The sequence below is a fragment of the Macrotis lagotis genome, chromosome 3 (assembly GCF_037893015.1).
Source record: "Macrotis lagotis isolate mMagLag1 chromosome 3, bilby.v1.9.chrom.fasta, whole genome shotgun sequence".
NCBI classification, from domain to species: Eukaryota; Metazoa; Chordata; class Mammalia; order Peramelemorphia; family Peramelidae; genus Macrotis; species Macrotis lagotis.
Genome location: NC_133660.1, coordinates 117,774,346 through 117,792,833, shown reverse-complemented (window position 1 = coordinate 117,792,833; position 18,488 = coordinate 117,774,346). Strand labels below are relative to the sequence as shown.

At 34.7% G+C, this 18,488-nt stretch overlaps 1 protein-coding gene across 4 annotated transcripts in view; it reads right to left on the bottom strand.

The window, feature by feature from the left end:
- Positions 1 to 18,488, bottom strand: part of LRBA (LPS responsive beige-like anchor protein) — an 832,197-nt gene that overhangs the window by 234,134 nt on the left and 579,575 nt on the right. For all 4 annotated transcript variants that reach the window (XM_074229149.1, XM_074229148.1, XM_074229150.1 and 1 more), the window contains exons 40-42: positions 8,521 to 8,638; positions 6,555 to 6,657; positions 4,801 to 4,916 (exon numbers count right to left, since the gene is read on the bottom strand). In XM_074229149.1, coding sequence (XP_074085250.1) covers positions 4,801 to 4,916; positions 6,555 to 6,657; positions 8,521 to 8,638 — 337 coding nt within the window. The remainder of the gene's footprint in view (positions 1 to 4,800; positions 4,917 to 6,554; positions 6,658 to 8,520; positions 8,639 to 18,488) is intronic.

Below are 18,488 nucleotides of genomic sequence, written 5' to 3'. Positions count from 1 at the left end.
CTTTCTATATTTAAATTGATACTAGTTTTGACGATTATTATTATTCTAGTATAACTTGAGATTCAGAAGTGCTATCCCCTCTTCATTCCTTATTTCCTTTGAGATTCTATATCTTCTGTTCTTCTAAATAAATTCTGATATTACATCATCTAGCGCTATCACTACTCCCTTGGTAATTTAATTTTTATACAATGAAACCTGTAAATTAAGTTAGGTGATAATAGCATTTTCTTGATATAACAACACACTTTTATTTATAGTCAAGTTACTTCAAGTCTTTGGCATCTTATAGATGCCTTGTTCAAAAATGTCCTATAATTCTAGTTACTTTTAGGAACAAATATATAAACTCTAAATAAGGAATTCAATAAGCCCCACATTTCCATATTTATTTCACATTGGTCCACTAAACTCAAAATGCCTCTTTGCATTCACTAAGTTGGATATACCATTCTTTACTTCATACCCCCCCCAAAAAAACCCCAACCTTTTTCACCTTTAGGGATCAGTTCAGGTGTCAACTCCTCTATGTAGGTTTCCTCAAACCCTCTAATAAGAATGTTAATCTACATCTCAGTACCAGGTAGCATAGAGGATATAGAACCAGGCCTAGGGTAAAAATAACCTAAGTTAAAATCAGGTCTCAGATATTTATTAGTTGGGTGACCCTAGGCAAGTCTCTGTTAATCATGTTTACATTGATTTCTTCATCTATAAAATGAGTCGAAAGAAGGAAATGGCAAACTACTCCAGAGTTTTCCCCCAAGAAAATCCCAAATGGGAGATATTTCCCCCAGCTAGAACAATAAAAAATTATTCTAGCTTTTTGTCTTCTAATTTTTTCCCATGAAATATTAATATATTTTGAGCTTACTGTTATTTCATATATAAGATAATGTTTAACCCTGATTTCTGCCAAACTGCTTTCCAAATGTTCTTGTCAAATACAAGTAACTGAAAGAAGTGAATAACAATATATGTATATATACATACTACACTTAAAAAATTACTGATCTTTTGTTTTAAAATCATCTTTATTTCCAAAAATATTCTTCCTCCTCTCATATAAAGAAAACATATCCCTCTCCAAAAAAAAAAAAAGATAAGAAATTTTCTGCCCTGCAGTTAAAAAGTCTTTATCTTAACCCTTTATTAACTAAACATTTTGTTGTTTAGTTCCTGAAATCCTCCTTTGTAACCCTTTCCAAACTCATAATATCTTGCCACATCCAGACAGAAAGAGAAGAGATAATGAGAATAGGTAAATTAATCTTGTTAAGTTTTCTTCAGGGAAACTAAAAGTATTCAAATCAACTTTCTTTTTTTTAAAAAATTTGTTTTATATTTATTTATTCTCCTTTTGTACAAATGTTTTTTATACATTAATAAAATATTCTTGTTTAAGAGTAAACAGAATACCCCCTCCCCCCACAAAATATAGACTCGATTGAGCAATAAAGGGGAGAGAAAAAAATTAAAATAAAAAAAATAATAGTAATAATTGTAGGTATGGCCAGGTGGCACAATGGACGGAACTCCAGCCTTGGAGCCAGGAGCACCCAAGCCCATATCTGGTCCCATACACCCAACAATCACCCAGCCATGTGTCATGCAAGCCACCCAAACCCCAATGCCCTGCAAAAACCAAAAAAAGAAAAAAAAAGACCCAAAATAAAATAAAATAGTAAATAATAGTAGGGGCAGCTGGGTGGGGGACAGAGCATTGGCCCTTGAGCCAGGAGCACCCTGGTCCAAATCCAGCCTCAGACACCCAACAATCACCCTGCTATGTGGCCCCAGGCAGGCCACCCAGCCCCATTTTCCCCGCCCCCCCCAAAAAATAATCATAATAAAAAATATACTTCAGTCTTTGTTCCAACACCAACAACTCTGTCATGGGTGGATCACATTCTTTATGTCCATCGCAAAAGTTACTTCCATATTTTTCCACCATTGCCATTGCTGATCGCAACTCCCTCCTTTCATATTTCTCCACTACCATGTACTGTATTTTCTCTCTCCTTTCACTCTGACTCTGCTGTAGGGGAGCTGAGTGGTGCAGCAGACACATCCCTGGTCCTGGGGCCAAGAGGCCCTGAGCCCCCTTACCACCCCTTAGGCCCAGAATCCACCTGGCCCTATGGTCCTGGGCAGGCCTTCCAATCCCAGCCCCTTTCAAGAAGTAAAAAAAAAAATGTGTTATATCTGACTACTCTCCCCCCATGGTCCATCCTCTCTTCCATCATTCACATCTCACCCCTTCCCCCTGTCCCCCCCCTTCTTACTCCAGATGTCTATACCCCATTGAGTATATATGCTGTTTCCTCTCCTAGTCACCTCTGATGAGAGCAAAGATTCCCTCATTCCCCCTTGCTTTCCCCCCTTCCATATCATTGTAATAGCTCATTGTAATAAAGAAAAAACTTATTATATGAGATATCTTAGCTTATTCCCCCTCTCCTTTTTCTTTCTCCCATCACATTTCCCCTTTTTTCTGACTCCATTTTTACACCATATTTTATCTTCAAATTCAGCTTTCTCCTGTGCTTCAACTATAAAAGCTCCCTCTACCTGCTCTATTAACTGAGAAGGTTCATATGAGTATTATCAGTGTCATTTTTCTATGCAGGAATACATGCAGTTCATCCTCATTAAGTCCCTCATATTTCCCCCCTCTCCTCCAATCTCCATGCTTCACCTCAGTCCTGTATCTGAAAATCAAACCTTCTGTTCAGCTCTGGCCATTCCAAAAGGAACATTTGAAATTCCCCTGGTTCACTGAAAGTCCATCTTTTTCCCCTGGAAGAGGACATTCAGCCTTGCTGGGTAGTTCATTCTTGGCTGCATTCTAAGCTCTTTTGCCTTCCGGAATATTGTATTCCAAGCCCTATGAGCTTCCAATGTAGTTGCTGCTAAGTCCTGTGTGATCCTGACTGCAGCTCCACGATATTTAAACTGTGCCCTTCTGGCTGCTTGTAATATTTTCTCTTTGACTTGGGAGTTCTGGAACTTGGTAATATTCCTAGGGGTTGGTTTTTTGGGATCTCTTTCTTGGGGGGATAAGTGGATTCTCTCCATTTCTATTTTGCCCTCTGCTTCTAGAATATCAGGGCAATTTTCCTGTAGTAATTCTTTGAAAATGATGTCAAGGCTCTTTTCCTGATCGTGACTTTCAGGTATTCCAATAATTTTAAAATTATCTTTCCTAAGTCTGTTTTCCATATCAGTTATTTTTTCAATGAGATGTTTCACATTTTCTTCTAATTTTTCATTTTTTTGGTTTTGAAGTATTGAGTCCTGATTTCTCGTAAATTCATCAATCTCCCTGAGTTCCATTCTTTGTCTGAAGGATTTGTTCTCCTCAGAGAGTTTTCTTATCTCTTTTTCCATCTGGCCAATTTTGCTTTTTAAAGCATTCTTCTCCTCAATAACTTTTTGAACTGTTTTATCCATTTGACCTAAGCTGGTTTTTAGCATGCTATTTTCTTCATCATTTTTTTGGATTTCCTTGACTAAGCTGCTGACTTCATTTTCATGTTTTTCCTGCATCTCTCTCCTTTCTTTTCCCAGTTTTTCTTCCAACTCCCTCATTTGATTTTCAAAGTCTTTTTTGAGTTCTGTCATAGCCTGAGCCCAATTTCTGTTTTTCTTGGAGTCTTTAGATGCAGGAGCTTGTGCTTCCTCATCTTCAGACTTAGTATTTTTGATCCTTCTTGGGCTCATATGCAAAATATTTCTCAATGGTCTTCCTCTTGTTTCTCTGCTTGCTCATTTTCCCAGCCTTAGCCTGTTTTGGGGGATGCTTCCTGAGCTTTTGGGACACTCTGGCAAGGGTCTCAGTGTGTGAGGCTCTGTCCTCCCTCCTGGTCTGAATGACCATAAGCACTCTCCTCTGCCATGGGGCTGAGGTGGGGGGGGGGGCTGCTGTTCTATTGGGGGGCCTAGACTAGGATCAGGATCTGAATGTGGTCAGAGCCCCAGAATCCTGTTCCAGGGGCAAAGGACAGAGCTTGGCAGTCTCTCTTTGCTCCCCTCCCTGAGTTCAATGGGCTCATGCCCTGGGAGGCTCCTGCTTACGGGCTCTGCCTGCTTCTGTTCCTGGATCTGGGCTGATGAAAGACCACATTGCTTGCTGTGTACCCTGGGGGCTGGGCTTCAAGTGCTCGCTCTGGCAGAGGTCCCCCACTGTTTCCCCAATTTGTGTTTGATGCCCCCCGGGGTGCAGCTCAAGAGACTCCCCCCCTGCTGTGAGCCACAGCTCCCAGTGCCCTGGGGCTGCCTCCAGGAGGCTGAAGTTCTTTTGCTCTGGTGGGCCGCCCCTCCGACCCTGGGGAGCAGAGCCTTTCTGCTCTTTTCCAAGGTACCTTGAGTAGGAGAACTGCCTCGCTGGGTCCCTTTGTGGGTTCTGTCTCTCAAAAGTTTAGTTAGAGTCCTTAGTTTCAAAGTTTTATGAGAGAGCTTCTAAGAGACATTGTTCTCTTATTGCCATCTTGGCTCCACCCCCTCAAATCAACTTTCAAGAAAAGGAGGAAGAAAAAAATTAAATTGTTTTTGGAAATATGAAATATGAAGCCATGGGAAAATAAGAAGAATCCAGAGGGTCACAGTGACCAAATTTGACCATATGATTTCCTCAGTATCCCTGTATCTGCTTATACTAGTCAAACATCTCTCTTCCCTTTTATCTTGACCTATGATAGCTGTGCTTCATGAGCTAGAAATATTATTGTTCAAAATAACCAAGGCCATTCTTAGCAGTCTAGTGTTGTAAACAAGTTAATCTGTAAAGGTCTGTATTACCTGCTACAGTGTTGAGAAACATTAAGTATTCAAAATTAGAAATCTCCCGGTGCTGCCATCGTTGAGTCATACTGGAAGCTTTAAAAATTTGTCGTGGATTTGCCAATGAAATACGTCTGCAAAGATAAATAGTTCAATTAATTTATACTCTGATATTGAAATTTTTTAAAAACTCAACTAGTCTAGCTAATACTATCACTAAAAACAGAAAGGTTAAACAAATAATAAGGGGGCAGGTGCTTTAATGTGTTCTATTTCTCCTAGCAAAATGTCATTTTAAAAAATACCATTAAGATATTTAGTTCTACATAATGAAATCATTTTCATGTGCTAATCAGAAATGTATACTGGCAATGTTTTACATACTGGTATTGATACTATGAATTTTATTTAATTACAATTCTGTGCAACAGATATGGTCATATGTCCTCATCAATTTAGATCAACCTACTTTTATTATTTATATGCAGCAACTGTAATCTAATACCTGGAGCAAATGATAATTTTTGTTTTTATCAGTGATGCATTGAAAAGATGAGAGAAATTACTGAGAGTTTACTGAAGGTTTACTAAGCATTCTGAATGTTCATCTAGCTTCATAATATGTTAAGAGCCAGAAGGGATCAAACATCACCTAATCCAAAACCCTAATTTTCTAGATGAGAAACTGAAAACCCAGTAAATTAAAATGACTTGCAAGGCCACACAGAAGACAGAGCCCAAATTTCCCAATTTCTAATCTGGAATTCCACCACATCATACATATATTGCCTTTTCTTTTAATATATAGAAACAAGCTCAGGAAACCTGGGGTGTAGTAATAGAAGTAGCATTTAAGTAATTTCAAAAGGTCATGCTTTGGGCCTCAGGTTTTGCTTATCATTGAAACTTCTCAGTCATTAGTTCACATTGCCTGAAATTGGAATTGATTCAGAGAACCTTGTCCTTGGCCTCAGGAGTTTCTACTTAAGATATTGTATGAGAGCTACATACTCTATTTTTAATGATGGATTTGATATCAATACCACTTCACACTGAAAGGGGAATAGAAAAAGGAAGAGTGATTTTAGATTAATATTGGTCAAATGAGGTAGAATACAATAATATAATATTCATAAATCTATGTCAAATTTTAAAATATTAAAATTTTATTTAATTACTTACATAAAACAATTCTTTAACCAATCTTTTTCATTAAAGATGAATACTTTGCCTATGTAAAAAACTAGAAGATGATTTGCATTTTAGATCTGAATCTTTGAATGAAATATTCTTAATTGGGAGCAGGTTTTAAAATGGCTACAGCAAAAATAATTAAAGAAATTTTTATCTGAGGAATAACGATTTCTGTCACTAATCAAGGGTAACTATAATTATTCTCACAAAACTTCAACATTCATTCATTCCCTAATAGTATCACCTCTTTACTATCTTTAAAGTTCCATATTCATGTGAAAATCAATATACCTAAACACTCTGGGAAGTACAATGATGGGAATACATGACTATGTGGGGAACACTGAATAATTTTCCAGATCTATAATTTTACTATAAGATCCACTATGAGGACTTTTTTGATCTTTCTGTATCTTGGTTTCTAATCTATAAATTGGGACTGGTGCTTTTTGTTGACTTCACACGTGAATTACATTCAAAGACTAGCAAAGGTAATCAAAGGATTCTTATCCATATAACTGTGTCTTCATGCAGCATCACCAGAGGCCATGAAAATGTCTTCAAGCACAGCACCCTACCTGGTCTGAGGCAATCCAAAGCTGGTCCCAATGCCAACACGAGGCAGACAATTAACCACTTTCTTTACTGTCGCAGGGTCTGGAAAGTTGAACATCACAGCAACTACAAACAACAAGCACATGTCTGTTCATCCCCATTTGTAAGATTCTGGGATTTACCCTATTCTCCCCCAGCCTATAGCCAATTGAGCACATCGAGACCAGGCACTGTTTTCATTTTATTTATAAACCCTTTTCTTTTTCCTCTTCTAAACACTGTCAGGAATTCCAGCACCTGTTGTCTGATTAATATTAACATGAAGTTGGTTATGTTATTTGAATAAAGAAAATGTCAGCATGTCATGATTTCTCTCTCTCTGGATTTTTAGAATCAGAATCACAAAAGAAATTAAAGCTTATACAGTTTTTAAAGTAAATGAATGAAAGCAAGTATAAGTTCAGCTGGTAAATTAACATGATGATTATTTTTACTTACATCTGATGATGGATGTATAGTCAATATTGCTTTGAACATTCCCAAAGCAATTTAACCCTAAGACAAATAAGCTTTTTGTGGCTAAAAAATAAAAAAAATAACTGTTCTCAAAGGATCTAATAATTTTAACCGGAAATAACTATACATTTATGGAAGTCACTTAATTTTAATCTACACAAACAATCAAATACGACTCTTAGGGGGCAGTAAGGTGGAGCACTGGATAGAGCACTCCTTGGAGTCAAGAGGACTTGAATTCATATCTTGCCTCAGACACTTAAGAATTATCTAGCTGTGTGACCGTGGGCAAGTTACTTAACCCTGCTGCTTTGCAAAAAAAATAAAAATAAAAATAAAAATAATAATTAATAAAAGAATACAAAATAGTCACACATAAGCACTTCTGAGGAAGAACACACATCCTAAAATTCACACAAAAAAGTATATCTAGTTAGAGAAATTATTTAACATATAGGAAGTTTCACACCTCATTCCACCAACAAGTTTATGGAGAACGTAATTCCTTTTTTATTGAGGGCCTTTAAATTCTTGTCCTTAAAATTTAAGGTGATATGAGAGACATATATATTGTATATGAAATACATAAGAAAAGCAGATAATTAGAGTCATGAGGGAAATGACAACAGACAAATGAACAGATAAAATGGGGTAGATACAAAACTTCTCAAAAATAGAAAATTAATGTCTGTGTAAATCAAAAATAGTCACGGATCAACTCCTTTGAGACAAATGAAATGCAAATCAGTATAAAAGAATGAAAGAATTCACTGATTAACAGAATCATGTCTGCCTTTTAAAAAGTGAAAAGAAATATAAAGCAAAGAAAATAAAATTTTCTAAAGTAAATTTCTTTACAAAGGAAATCTGTCTATAGTAGACAAATGAATGTGTGAAGAAAGAAAAAATACAATATTTTTATAAATGCCTTTTAAATTACAAAAACCTGTGAATTGTATCAGGAGAACATAAAACATTTTAATGTACCAGGTCCTAGGGCCTAAAAAAGTGAGAGTTGTCTTATTTTTGAGACACTTCCTTCTTTTATGTTCCTTTCTATGACACCACTCATACACTGACACCGTTTCCCTACTGATTTCTATATTGCCTATTCTCCTTGTCTTAATAGATTTTACTACTCTCCATTCTAAATCCACAAACTGAATTTCAATTCTACTTTGAGGAATGATATAATAGAAAGCAAACAAGAACAATTCAGTACTATCTACTGATGGTGTCTTCTTATAAGATACTGGATTTGGCAGAAGATAAATGTGTCATGTCATTTGATTCTCTAAAACATTGTAGGATTCATTCCAACAGGAATTTAAATATCAAAGGAAGATGAAATTCCCATTAAAATGGGAAAGTAGTAATGACATTTTCTATTTTTACAAACTTCTCCTAAAATGAATTACTTTAAGATGTAAAAATTATACTTGTAACTAAGAATTTTGAGCAATATGACATTACCTCTGTTTGCCATGAAGATTTCTAGTGCTGTATTCTGTAGAAGATAGCGTCGGGAAAATATTGACCGAATTTCTGTGAACAACCATTTCCCATGCAGTCCTTCTGTATATGCCAGAATCTAAATGCAAGATTGGGAAAAAGGATGAGATAGGACAGTTTTAATAAACCTAAGCAACTGAATGACCAAAGGATCATCTGTTTTATTATATATTATATAAAACTGTTTAAAGGTGAAATCATTTGATCAAGAAATGGGATTACACACACACACACACACACTATAGTAATTTCTATAAACAGGCTTTCAGATATATATTGAATGAACAACCTGAACAATCTCTGAATAGGAAAGAACCTCAGAGATCAACTAGTTCAACCTATACCTGAATAAGATTCCCCTCTATAACATTTCTCATAATTATTCAATCTATTCTTAAGATCTCCAGTGAGTGACAATTATCAAGGGCAATCCATGAATTTGGAGACAGTTTTAATTGTTAGAAAGTTGTTCAGATAGGGGAAAAAAGAAAGGAAAAAATAAAAGTAAAGAAACTAGAGCCTTCCATTCTACCTGCAACATTAGTCATGAATGTTGTGGTGTATATGGGTAAGTGAGTTCTATAAGGGATAGTGATAAATAATAATCAATAAAGTATTCAACCTGGAGTTTTTAAATAATGAGAAATTTTGTAGTTTTCAATAAGTAAGCTTTCATCGTAGCTTTGATATATTTTTATTTTCTAGTCATTTAAAAATATGTCATTAATGATTTTAACCAAGAAATACAGATTAACAAAAGATTATTGAGCACTACCCAATTTAAGTTTAACAACACGGTTACAATATAAAGAGAAATACTTTAATTTAAAAAAAAAGTCTTAATTCCATAAAAACACACAAAAATACTAAATTCACCAGTTTAGAAACAGTCATTCATTCTAGAAGCATAATAAGTGACTTTAAGAGGTTAAGCATTTTGTTCAGTTAATGCTAACTAAAACCTACAAATTCCAGCACAATCTATGAAGTGACTGTCAGAGTAACTTGTTCCAATTCTTGTCATTCCATGTGACAGACACAAATGCTCACTCAGCCCTGTCAAACTAATCCCATCTTTAGGCCTGAACTACCATGCTACATAGTTGCTTCAGTTTGTTCTCTTCATTTCAAAACTTAATTATGAAGGTGTTAGCTACTTTCTCATCCCCATTATTTAGCCAAAAAGATTGAGATAGGCCACAAATGCATGCTTACTAACAATGGAAACCAATGTTCTGCCAGGAATGTATTTAAAACTTGATGTCTAAGTTCTGGAATATATGTCATTTCCCTTAAAAGTTGTCCCATTTTCAAAATTAAAATCTAAAATAAAATATGAAACTGTATTAGGAAAAGAAAGGAACTATACCACCCCAACTATATGATCTTCTGTCCTATTTACAGTATTTTTCAATTCCCCAAGACCTCATTAGTTACTTATAATAACTATCATATAAATAGTACTTAATTTTAATCCCTACAACAACTCTGAAAGATACGTGCTGCTATTAACCCCATTTTACACAATCAGAAACTTAGACAAAGATAGGTTATGTGACTCTATCCAGGGCAACATAGCTGGGGTCTGAAGCTGGATTTGAACTCAAGTCTTCCTGATTCTAGGCCTAGTCCTCTATCCATTTTGCTAATGAAAAGGGCAAGTATGGAAAAACAAAAGAAGCTTCCATATTCTTCATCATAATATTCTACCAGAAAGTTAGAAACTATTATGAGGTCAAAGAATCATTTAAAATCTTGATTCTTTTGCATTATTATCAACTCAAATTCAAACAAATTAACATAAAATTGAAATTTAGTTAGCAAAATAGAAAGAAAAAATGTAGTTCATACCTTGAAGACAAAGATAAATTGGTCAGTAATAGAAAAATATCCATATAGTAACTGTTACTTAGAGAAAGATGGAATTTTAGAGGTAGAAGTGACCTAAAAGATAAACTAATAAGACTCTCAATATCAGTGGCAATCCATGTGTTATAATTGACTAGATTTAGGATGTATTCAATTGAAAGCTTCTTAAGAGCAGAGCTTACCTTAAGGTCTCTTTCAGCATCTAAGGGAGGATTTCTTTTATATTTAGTAGGTTCTTGATAAACAATTATCTGAACCCCAATCTCTAGAATACTACATAGTCCACAGCTAAGTATATGTTTTGGGTTTTTTTGGGGGGGCATGAGGTTTGTGAGTAAAGGGGTGAAGTGACTTGCCTAAGGTCACACAGCTAGTAAGTATAAAGTATCTGAGGTCAAATTTTAACTCAGATTCTCCTGTCTCCAGAAGCATTGCTGAACCCACTTGCCCACTTGTACCACCTAGCTGCCCTATATGTATCTATTTCTTAAAGATGGTTGGGTCAATCACTGTGAAATTCTTATGTAACTTGAGCATGACTAGACAGAAACATTAGTTTATCAGGTTCATTTTTACTTTCAGGAGAAATTAAAATCACAAGACACAAAATAATATAAAAATTTATTATTTTTAAAACAGCAATAACAACAGAAAAAGAGCAATAACAAAAACACAATGAATCTCAAAGTATGGACTTGGGAAATCTGGTTCTCCCCCACCAAGACCTTCTCAGAGAGTTAAAAAGATCAAAACTATTTTCTTAACAATATCAAGATGATATGATTTCTAATGAACAGCTCTTGGGAGAGAAGGCAGTATAATTATTTTTTTTAAAGTGAAAAGTGCTAAAAGTTAAAGAAGGGCTACTCAAGTATTATTTCCCAAGGTCAGCCCACAATCTCTCAGATTTGCTCTACTTTTTACACCATTGCTTTATCCAATGAAAAAATGATGTGTATTTAATTCATTTAGTAAATATTTACTGAGTGCCACTGATGTTCAGGGAAAAAACATGAAATACTGTAAAACGTACAATCATCAGGTAGAGATTATGTTGTTCTTGTTATACTAGTATAACCAAGCATAATATTATATTTCAGAAAAGATTCCAATAAAAACAGAAATGGAAAGGGTTTGTGCTTAATTCTTTAATCAGAAAATTAATTATAAATTTCAATTAATGAGAAAACCACATATTTCAAACATGCTAATAATAATAATGGTTCAAAGTTTTAATGCTCCAAATATAATTACTGCAAATCAAAAGAGTAAATGTTGTTTGGCATACAGCAAATACTGAACTTTCAAAGTAATAAAGTAGTTTTAAACAATGTAAAAAAATGATCAATAGCATATGAATGTAACTCCTTAACTGAAAAGAACTATTCTAGATTTTTTTTAATTGTGGAAAATTCTCCACTCATTAAAAAAAAAGTTAAGCACAATCTATTAAAGTAAAATGTATAACTTTGTATGAAATAAAAAAAGTAAGCATCCTTTAATAGAGGCATGTTTCTGATATAACAGTTTTTGAAAGTATTCATTAAGAAAAGGTATCAATACTGAAAAGCAGCTGAGGCCGAGCTAAGCAAGGCTTCATTTCTTCTTAGAATAGTATCTGCCTGGTCTATAGCTTCACTTCAAAGTCTCTGGAGTTCAATTAAAACTGGATTAGGTGGAAGCAGACCGTTCTTTGGGACTTTCTGTTCTCTGAAACTCCACATATACTGACAGCACCCTAGACAGAGGTCTAGCCCTCCAATGAACCAGTTGCTATGGAAACTGCATCATTACCACTGCTCTGCACTTAACACACCACATATAGTAGTTCCAAAGATAGGAGCTCAGAGCACTCTCTCTGAATCTTTATCACCTTTTCTTTTATTAATACCTGAACTCAACTCCCTTTGTTCCAATGCCTCAGCAAAATTTCTTATCAGCTAATCAAGTTTGGGAGAAGAGCATTTTAAAATGAATATTTTCATAATAAAAAAAGGTTTTACCATTCTTTGTTCCTTTGAAATTTTCATCAAAGAAAAAGTGATCTTAAAATATAGAAACGTCTTCCATTCATATAGATCATATAACATTTAGACAATTAAAATGGGTCTTCATTCCCTTGTCATACTTGTTCTTGGTTTATAAGGTAACAAAAAAAAAAAGTCTTCTGTTTCTTTTATCTACAATTTTGTGGTAGTTTATAAACTGTGCAAACCAAAATATATTTACTATGCTTTGTTTTTGCAATCCCACCAAACAATAGACATATATACATATATCTTTTTTGTATATTAATATATGTATATATCCTTTTTAACTTACTGTTTTAACAAAAGCTTTTTTAAAAAAAATCAGATTTCTGGCCCAAAAAAGCAAAGATTATATATTCATCCCCAAAGAAAACATACTATTTTTATTTTGACTAAAAAAAGAGAGAGATGGTTTTCCATCAAGTTAAGAAAAAGAGATACATTGGTTCCTTAAATATTTTAATTTAAAATATATTTTAATATTTTAATTCAGTTAGAAAAAAAAGAATGGGTTGATTACATATTTAAACCTACTGAGCACAAAAATAGAACAAATCATATGCCAACGGAAAAAATATGATGCCTCTTCACTAAGTTCTGCATAGAAATGATAGTGATTCTACTGAAACATATCAGTGCCTAATGCAATGGCCTAAAGTACTTCCTCCAACAAAGTTTTGTAATTTTTTTCTTCCTACAACCCCATAAAAATCTCCTGAAGAAATGTGCCGATAATACTAAGTTCAGACTAACCAGTTCTTTGCATTTTTATAGGTATATCATTAACAAATTTTTTTTACATATTAAAAGTCAAATGAAAAAGTAGATACATTGTCTTAGACTTCAAGCAAAACACAAAGACCTTGTCCTATTAAGTTAGCAAAGGAACTGGTGAGATAGATGCTAAGCATGATTTTTGTCATTTTCTTGTTTTATGGCACTGATAGGAAGAATATCTACAGATCATATGTAGGAAGTACAAACCTTAAAGTTAAATGAAATATTTAAAATCAGGCAAAGGTTATAAACTTATTTTATATTAGAAATAAAAATGATACTATTTTATAAGTACATATTTTAAAAAATATTTGAGTAATCTATATTATTTAAAATAATTACAATTTGGCAACCTTAAAGATGCTTTAATCACACATTTACTTTGAATAGCTCTATCCAGGACTTAAATAGGACTTTAGAATTTGCTATATCATTTTATCTAAAACATACTCTCTAACAGTAGTCTAATAATCCTAGATTTCAGATTTTCTTATGTATCTTAAGAATTAGATTCAACCATATGTTATATGATAATTTTAAAAGATATTTTAAAAAGAAAAAATGTTTTCTAAACATCAACATAACTGGAAAATTCCAGGAAATGATTCTAATGTTATTAAACATATTGTCTTAAGTTTGGGGCATCTTTTCAGGTTTTGTGATACTGCTTTATGAATCTCTCAGAAAAAAAAATTAAGAACCACCAAAAATGGAAGTTAAGAATTGACAGGAAGAAAAAGTATCTTTTAAAATTAATAATCAAATATTTACTTCATAATTCTTCATCCATGCAGTCAATTTTTCCACCCACTGCCTACTACTTCTATGGTGTGGCATAGTATTCTCCTTAGTATTTTCATGGGTGACAAATTCAATTAAACATATTCATTACTCTAATGTTCCACTTGGCAGTTTTAGCCACGATGAAGAATTAAAAATATATAAATAAAATGCTATGTGACCTTTGTATTGATCGGGCTAAAATGGCTTTAAGCTTGGGTATGGATGATGGGGAGTTTAAGGTTGAAAAGCACACACACATACTCTTATGTTTTCTCTTCCAATTACTGGAGGAGATGATAAAACCACAGCAAATGATGTATCAGCTCATTTTATCTTATCGCTTTGGGGCTAGGTGACAATGAAGTTCATATTTCACTGGCTCCCATTGAAGATTGTGAAAATTACTTGCCCTCATGACCTGAAATTTCACTAGAAGACAGAAATTTCTCTTCTGCAAAGTAATGCAATTTTTCAGATGTCAACCTTTAGCCCAGCTTTAAAAATTAATTTCATTTATATTAACCAATGATATTGATATTTTCACAGAACACACTTTGATACATGAAGCACTGACTGGCAAATTGATGTTGCTTTAGATGGGTAAAACTATTTTATTTTAAGCTGCTGTGGCAGACAGATTTACTGCAAACTGAAATTCCTATTTCATAATGTAATATTTGTGCTAGCCAGCACCTTTAAGTCTCTGGCTTGTAAATAATTCAAAGACTCTTTAGCTAGTTCTTTCTCTTTTATTTCCAATTTTATTCAGTTGCAAAATGTTTTGCATTGTAAATGATATAACTGAAGAAGCCATTTTTCTTTAATTAACATTTCATATGTATGAGTCAAGACTGAATAGGCTCTGAAGAGGAAGGTCCTCTTGTCTGCTTAGGTTACAATAAAACTCATAAGCCAGTTTCAACTTTGTCTATCTTTACTAACACTGTATGTGCTGCCAAAAGGGAAGGCAAAAAAAAGTCACAATGCAGAATTTACTATACAAGGATATTAGGGAAAAGGAACAATGTCTGATTTTATTTTTTATTTTTGTTGTATAGGGCAAAAAGAATGGTTTAGAATATTTTTCTTCAGCTTTTCTTTGGTGAATTTGCAAGCAAAATTCTATTTGACTCAAATGAAAATGTTATACCAACAAATAGATTACTATTTTTAGCTTTAAAAATAGAGTATTTCTAACCATACAGAAAGATTAAAAAATTAAATCATATGACCAATTTAAAACTCAACTGGAAAAGAATTTTCTTTGATCTCTGTTCAAGGTGCCACAGAGAATCAAAACTAATAATATGGTCATCTTCATTTTTAAGACTATACACATGTCAAACTTAGGAAAAAGAAAATAACCCTAAACATGGCATTATATGTACATTATCTTTATTTCAGTGAGTAATATCAGATTGATGATTCCTGTGACAATTTGAGAAAACTGTCATTAACCTATGTTTATTTCATTTTAGTAATTTAGTTAAACATAAATATGCACAAAGCTTCATAATTTATGCATTAGTCTATATCCTTTGAAATTAGTGAAGTAAATCATAGAACTAATTCCTACTGTAGCACGCTTTCACTATTCACTGCATATTTTCTTTTCTTACTATCGCTTCAATCAGAATATGCTGAAGAGGAAAAAATTAAGTGTCCCATGGATAACATTTCTATAATTAAGAGGCAGGTGGGTGGTACCTTGATAGAATAATGAAAAAAAAACCAGACCAAGTTGGAATTGGAATGCACTGAGTTCAAATTCAGCCTAAGACACCTACTGTGTAAATTGGACAAGTCACTTAACCTCTGAAGGCCTTAGTTTTATCACCTGAAAATTGGGGAGGATAACATTAGAATCTACTTCCCAGGGTTGTTGCGAGGCTAAAACATGAGAGCTGAAAATCCCTTTGAAACCTTAAAGTGCTAGGTAAAAATAAATTATCATCTTCATCAACATTATCATCATCACCACCACCACCACCACCATTATTATTATTATTATTATTATTATTACAATCTATTCAGTTATTCAGTCAACATTTATTAAGCTCCTGATATGTTCAAAGCCATATCTTATTAGGCACTGAGGGGGATAAGAAAACCTAGGACCCAAGTCTGGGCTTGGGTCAATTCCTAGATTACTCTTTCTATTCCACATGTCTAACATGTACTCCTCATCCTATCTTATCTGCTGAAATTCTTTTCTTTCTCCAAAATCTGCTGGGGTACCACTTCTTTCATGAAAGTTTCCCTAGTTCCTCAGTGAAAAGTATTATCTTGCTTCTCAAATTTTCCTGGTCTGCTTTCTGAAGGTTAAGTTCTGAGTTCAAGCCATGCTTGGAACCCAATGCCAACTCTTACCCACTAGCTCTTTACTCCATGGTACTTTGTGCTCCAGAATACCTAGTTAGACTCAGGTTCTACTTCTGACACAAATAGTGTTGTTGCCTGCTACAGATTTAGAGATTGAAGACAGAAGAATTAAGGTCACTGAAAAGGTGAAAGAATTCACAGCTCTCTAGGATGTTAAAACTGCTCAGGATTTTATTATAGCAAAATATTGTTACAAAGAACATGGCCAAAATTAGTAAGAAAAGCAATAAGTACCCTGAGGACAGTCCAGGAGAAGTCAGGGAGGGCAGTCATGGGGCTTGGCTTAACTAGGCCATATGGTGAGGTCCGTGGTGCTCCACATGGGTTAAAGAAGTATATGAGAAAGCTCCATCCTTTTGACCAGGGGCCAGAAGAAGCCAGAGTGCTTCCTATTAAATACCCTTCTAAGGTAGGTTGGACAGAGGGTGGCAACATGTCATTTCCTGTCACACCAGTATCTTATGGCCAAGGTTAAAATGAAGGGGGAAATGGGGGGACAAGATACAAATGAGAGTCAAAGGGAGACAGGATGCAATCAACAATCAAGGTCAGTTTACATCTCAAGAGCAAATAGCCCTCCACAATCAACAAGATTTTAACAGCATTAAAGCTATATTCATAATTCTCTACATCATTTCCCTCCATCAGTGTGACCTTAGGCAAAGCCCTGAAGCAAACCTCTAGTCTAATTGCACAATAGTTGCAAATCCCTGTCTGTAGATAAATCTGAAGCTCAGCACAGTGATGAAATCACAAGGTTGGACAAGGGCTGTCCCAGGACTGTTTTGAGGCTCCAATGAGATAAGGGATTGGGAAACTAGCTGTCAGGTACTGCTATTTGAAGCATGGTCTGCCCCATATCCCTGTGGATGTCTAAGTCCTCCCACATTTAGGAGACTAAAGCACTCCCTAAGCATCAGGATGGTTGGATCACGTGGGCCAAGCCCAAAGCCTTAAACAAGAAGTTCTTGATTAACTTTTATGAAATTGAATTTATAACACATTATTGCCACTGACAATGTCATCAGTTTACCAACCAGGTCAGATATGGTTTACCAGAAAACATTGTTGCAATGGGCTCGAATTCTATAAATAAAACACATATTTTGAATAAACTTTAGGCAAGGTTTTAGAATAAAGACTTTACTGGTTTTAGGGAGTTTATAGTCTAAAGTCTTAGAAGAATACTGATCAAACAAACCAGAGTTTGCATTATGGTGCTTGGTTTTTTGGTTTGTTTTTTTATTTTATATCAAATCCAGAAAGATAAATGATTTAGGCATTTAGGTAAAGAATAAGACTTCCTATTACAGCTATATCCACATGGCAATCCATACTCATGAAATCACACTTCCACAACTCCCTTGGAATATAGTTCCCTTGGGGGGTACTGATTAGATTCTCTTCCCTGTTTATCCCCAGCTTTGTTTTGTTTTTAACAATCTGCCTTCACTACATTTGATTTCTAAGGAATATTGCAGTCTTGGTCTAATGAACTAAATACAACATTTATTTCAGTCTGAACTACTGTTTCCAATTCTAGATACACACACACACACATATACACATAAAAACACATGTGCATGCACACACACACATAAATATGCATGTGCATGCACACACACACACACACACACACACACACACACACACACACACACAGCTTTCTTATTGCATTGTTAGACAATATCAGTCCCAGAAGTTTTCCCTAGCTGGACATAGGTCTCCTGCCTGGGGGAGCCAGCAGACCCATAGTCCAAGGTCACTGAAATGTAGGGGTCACTGACTGCTGAGGGTGGCCCCACTCTGCCCATTCCAAAAGTGCCCTTTGTCCATTGTACGTACACACACACACACACACACACACACACAAACAAAACTGTCTCCAAAAGTTGGTTTTAGAATAGCCCATAAAGCTGGCCTAAGGCATGAAAAAAGCATTGCTATCACACTCACTCTGCGGAAGTACAAGGAATAGCAGGTAAGGTAATCACTCTTCTTCAAGGCAAGGTCATCAAAGTGGCTCTCACTTCTGGAAGTTCAGAGGCTGATAATTCCCCAACAATCTCCCCTAACTATAAGGGGATA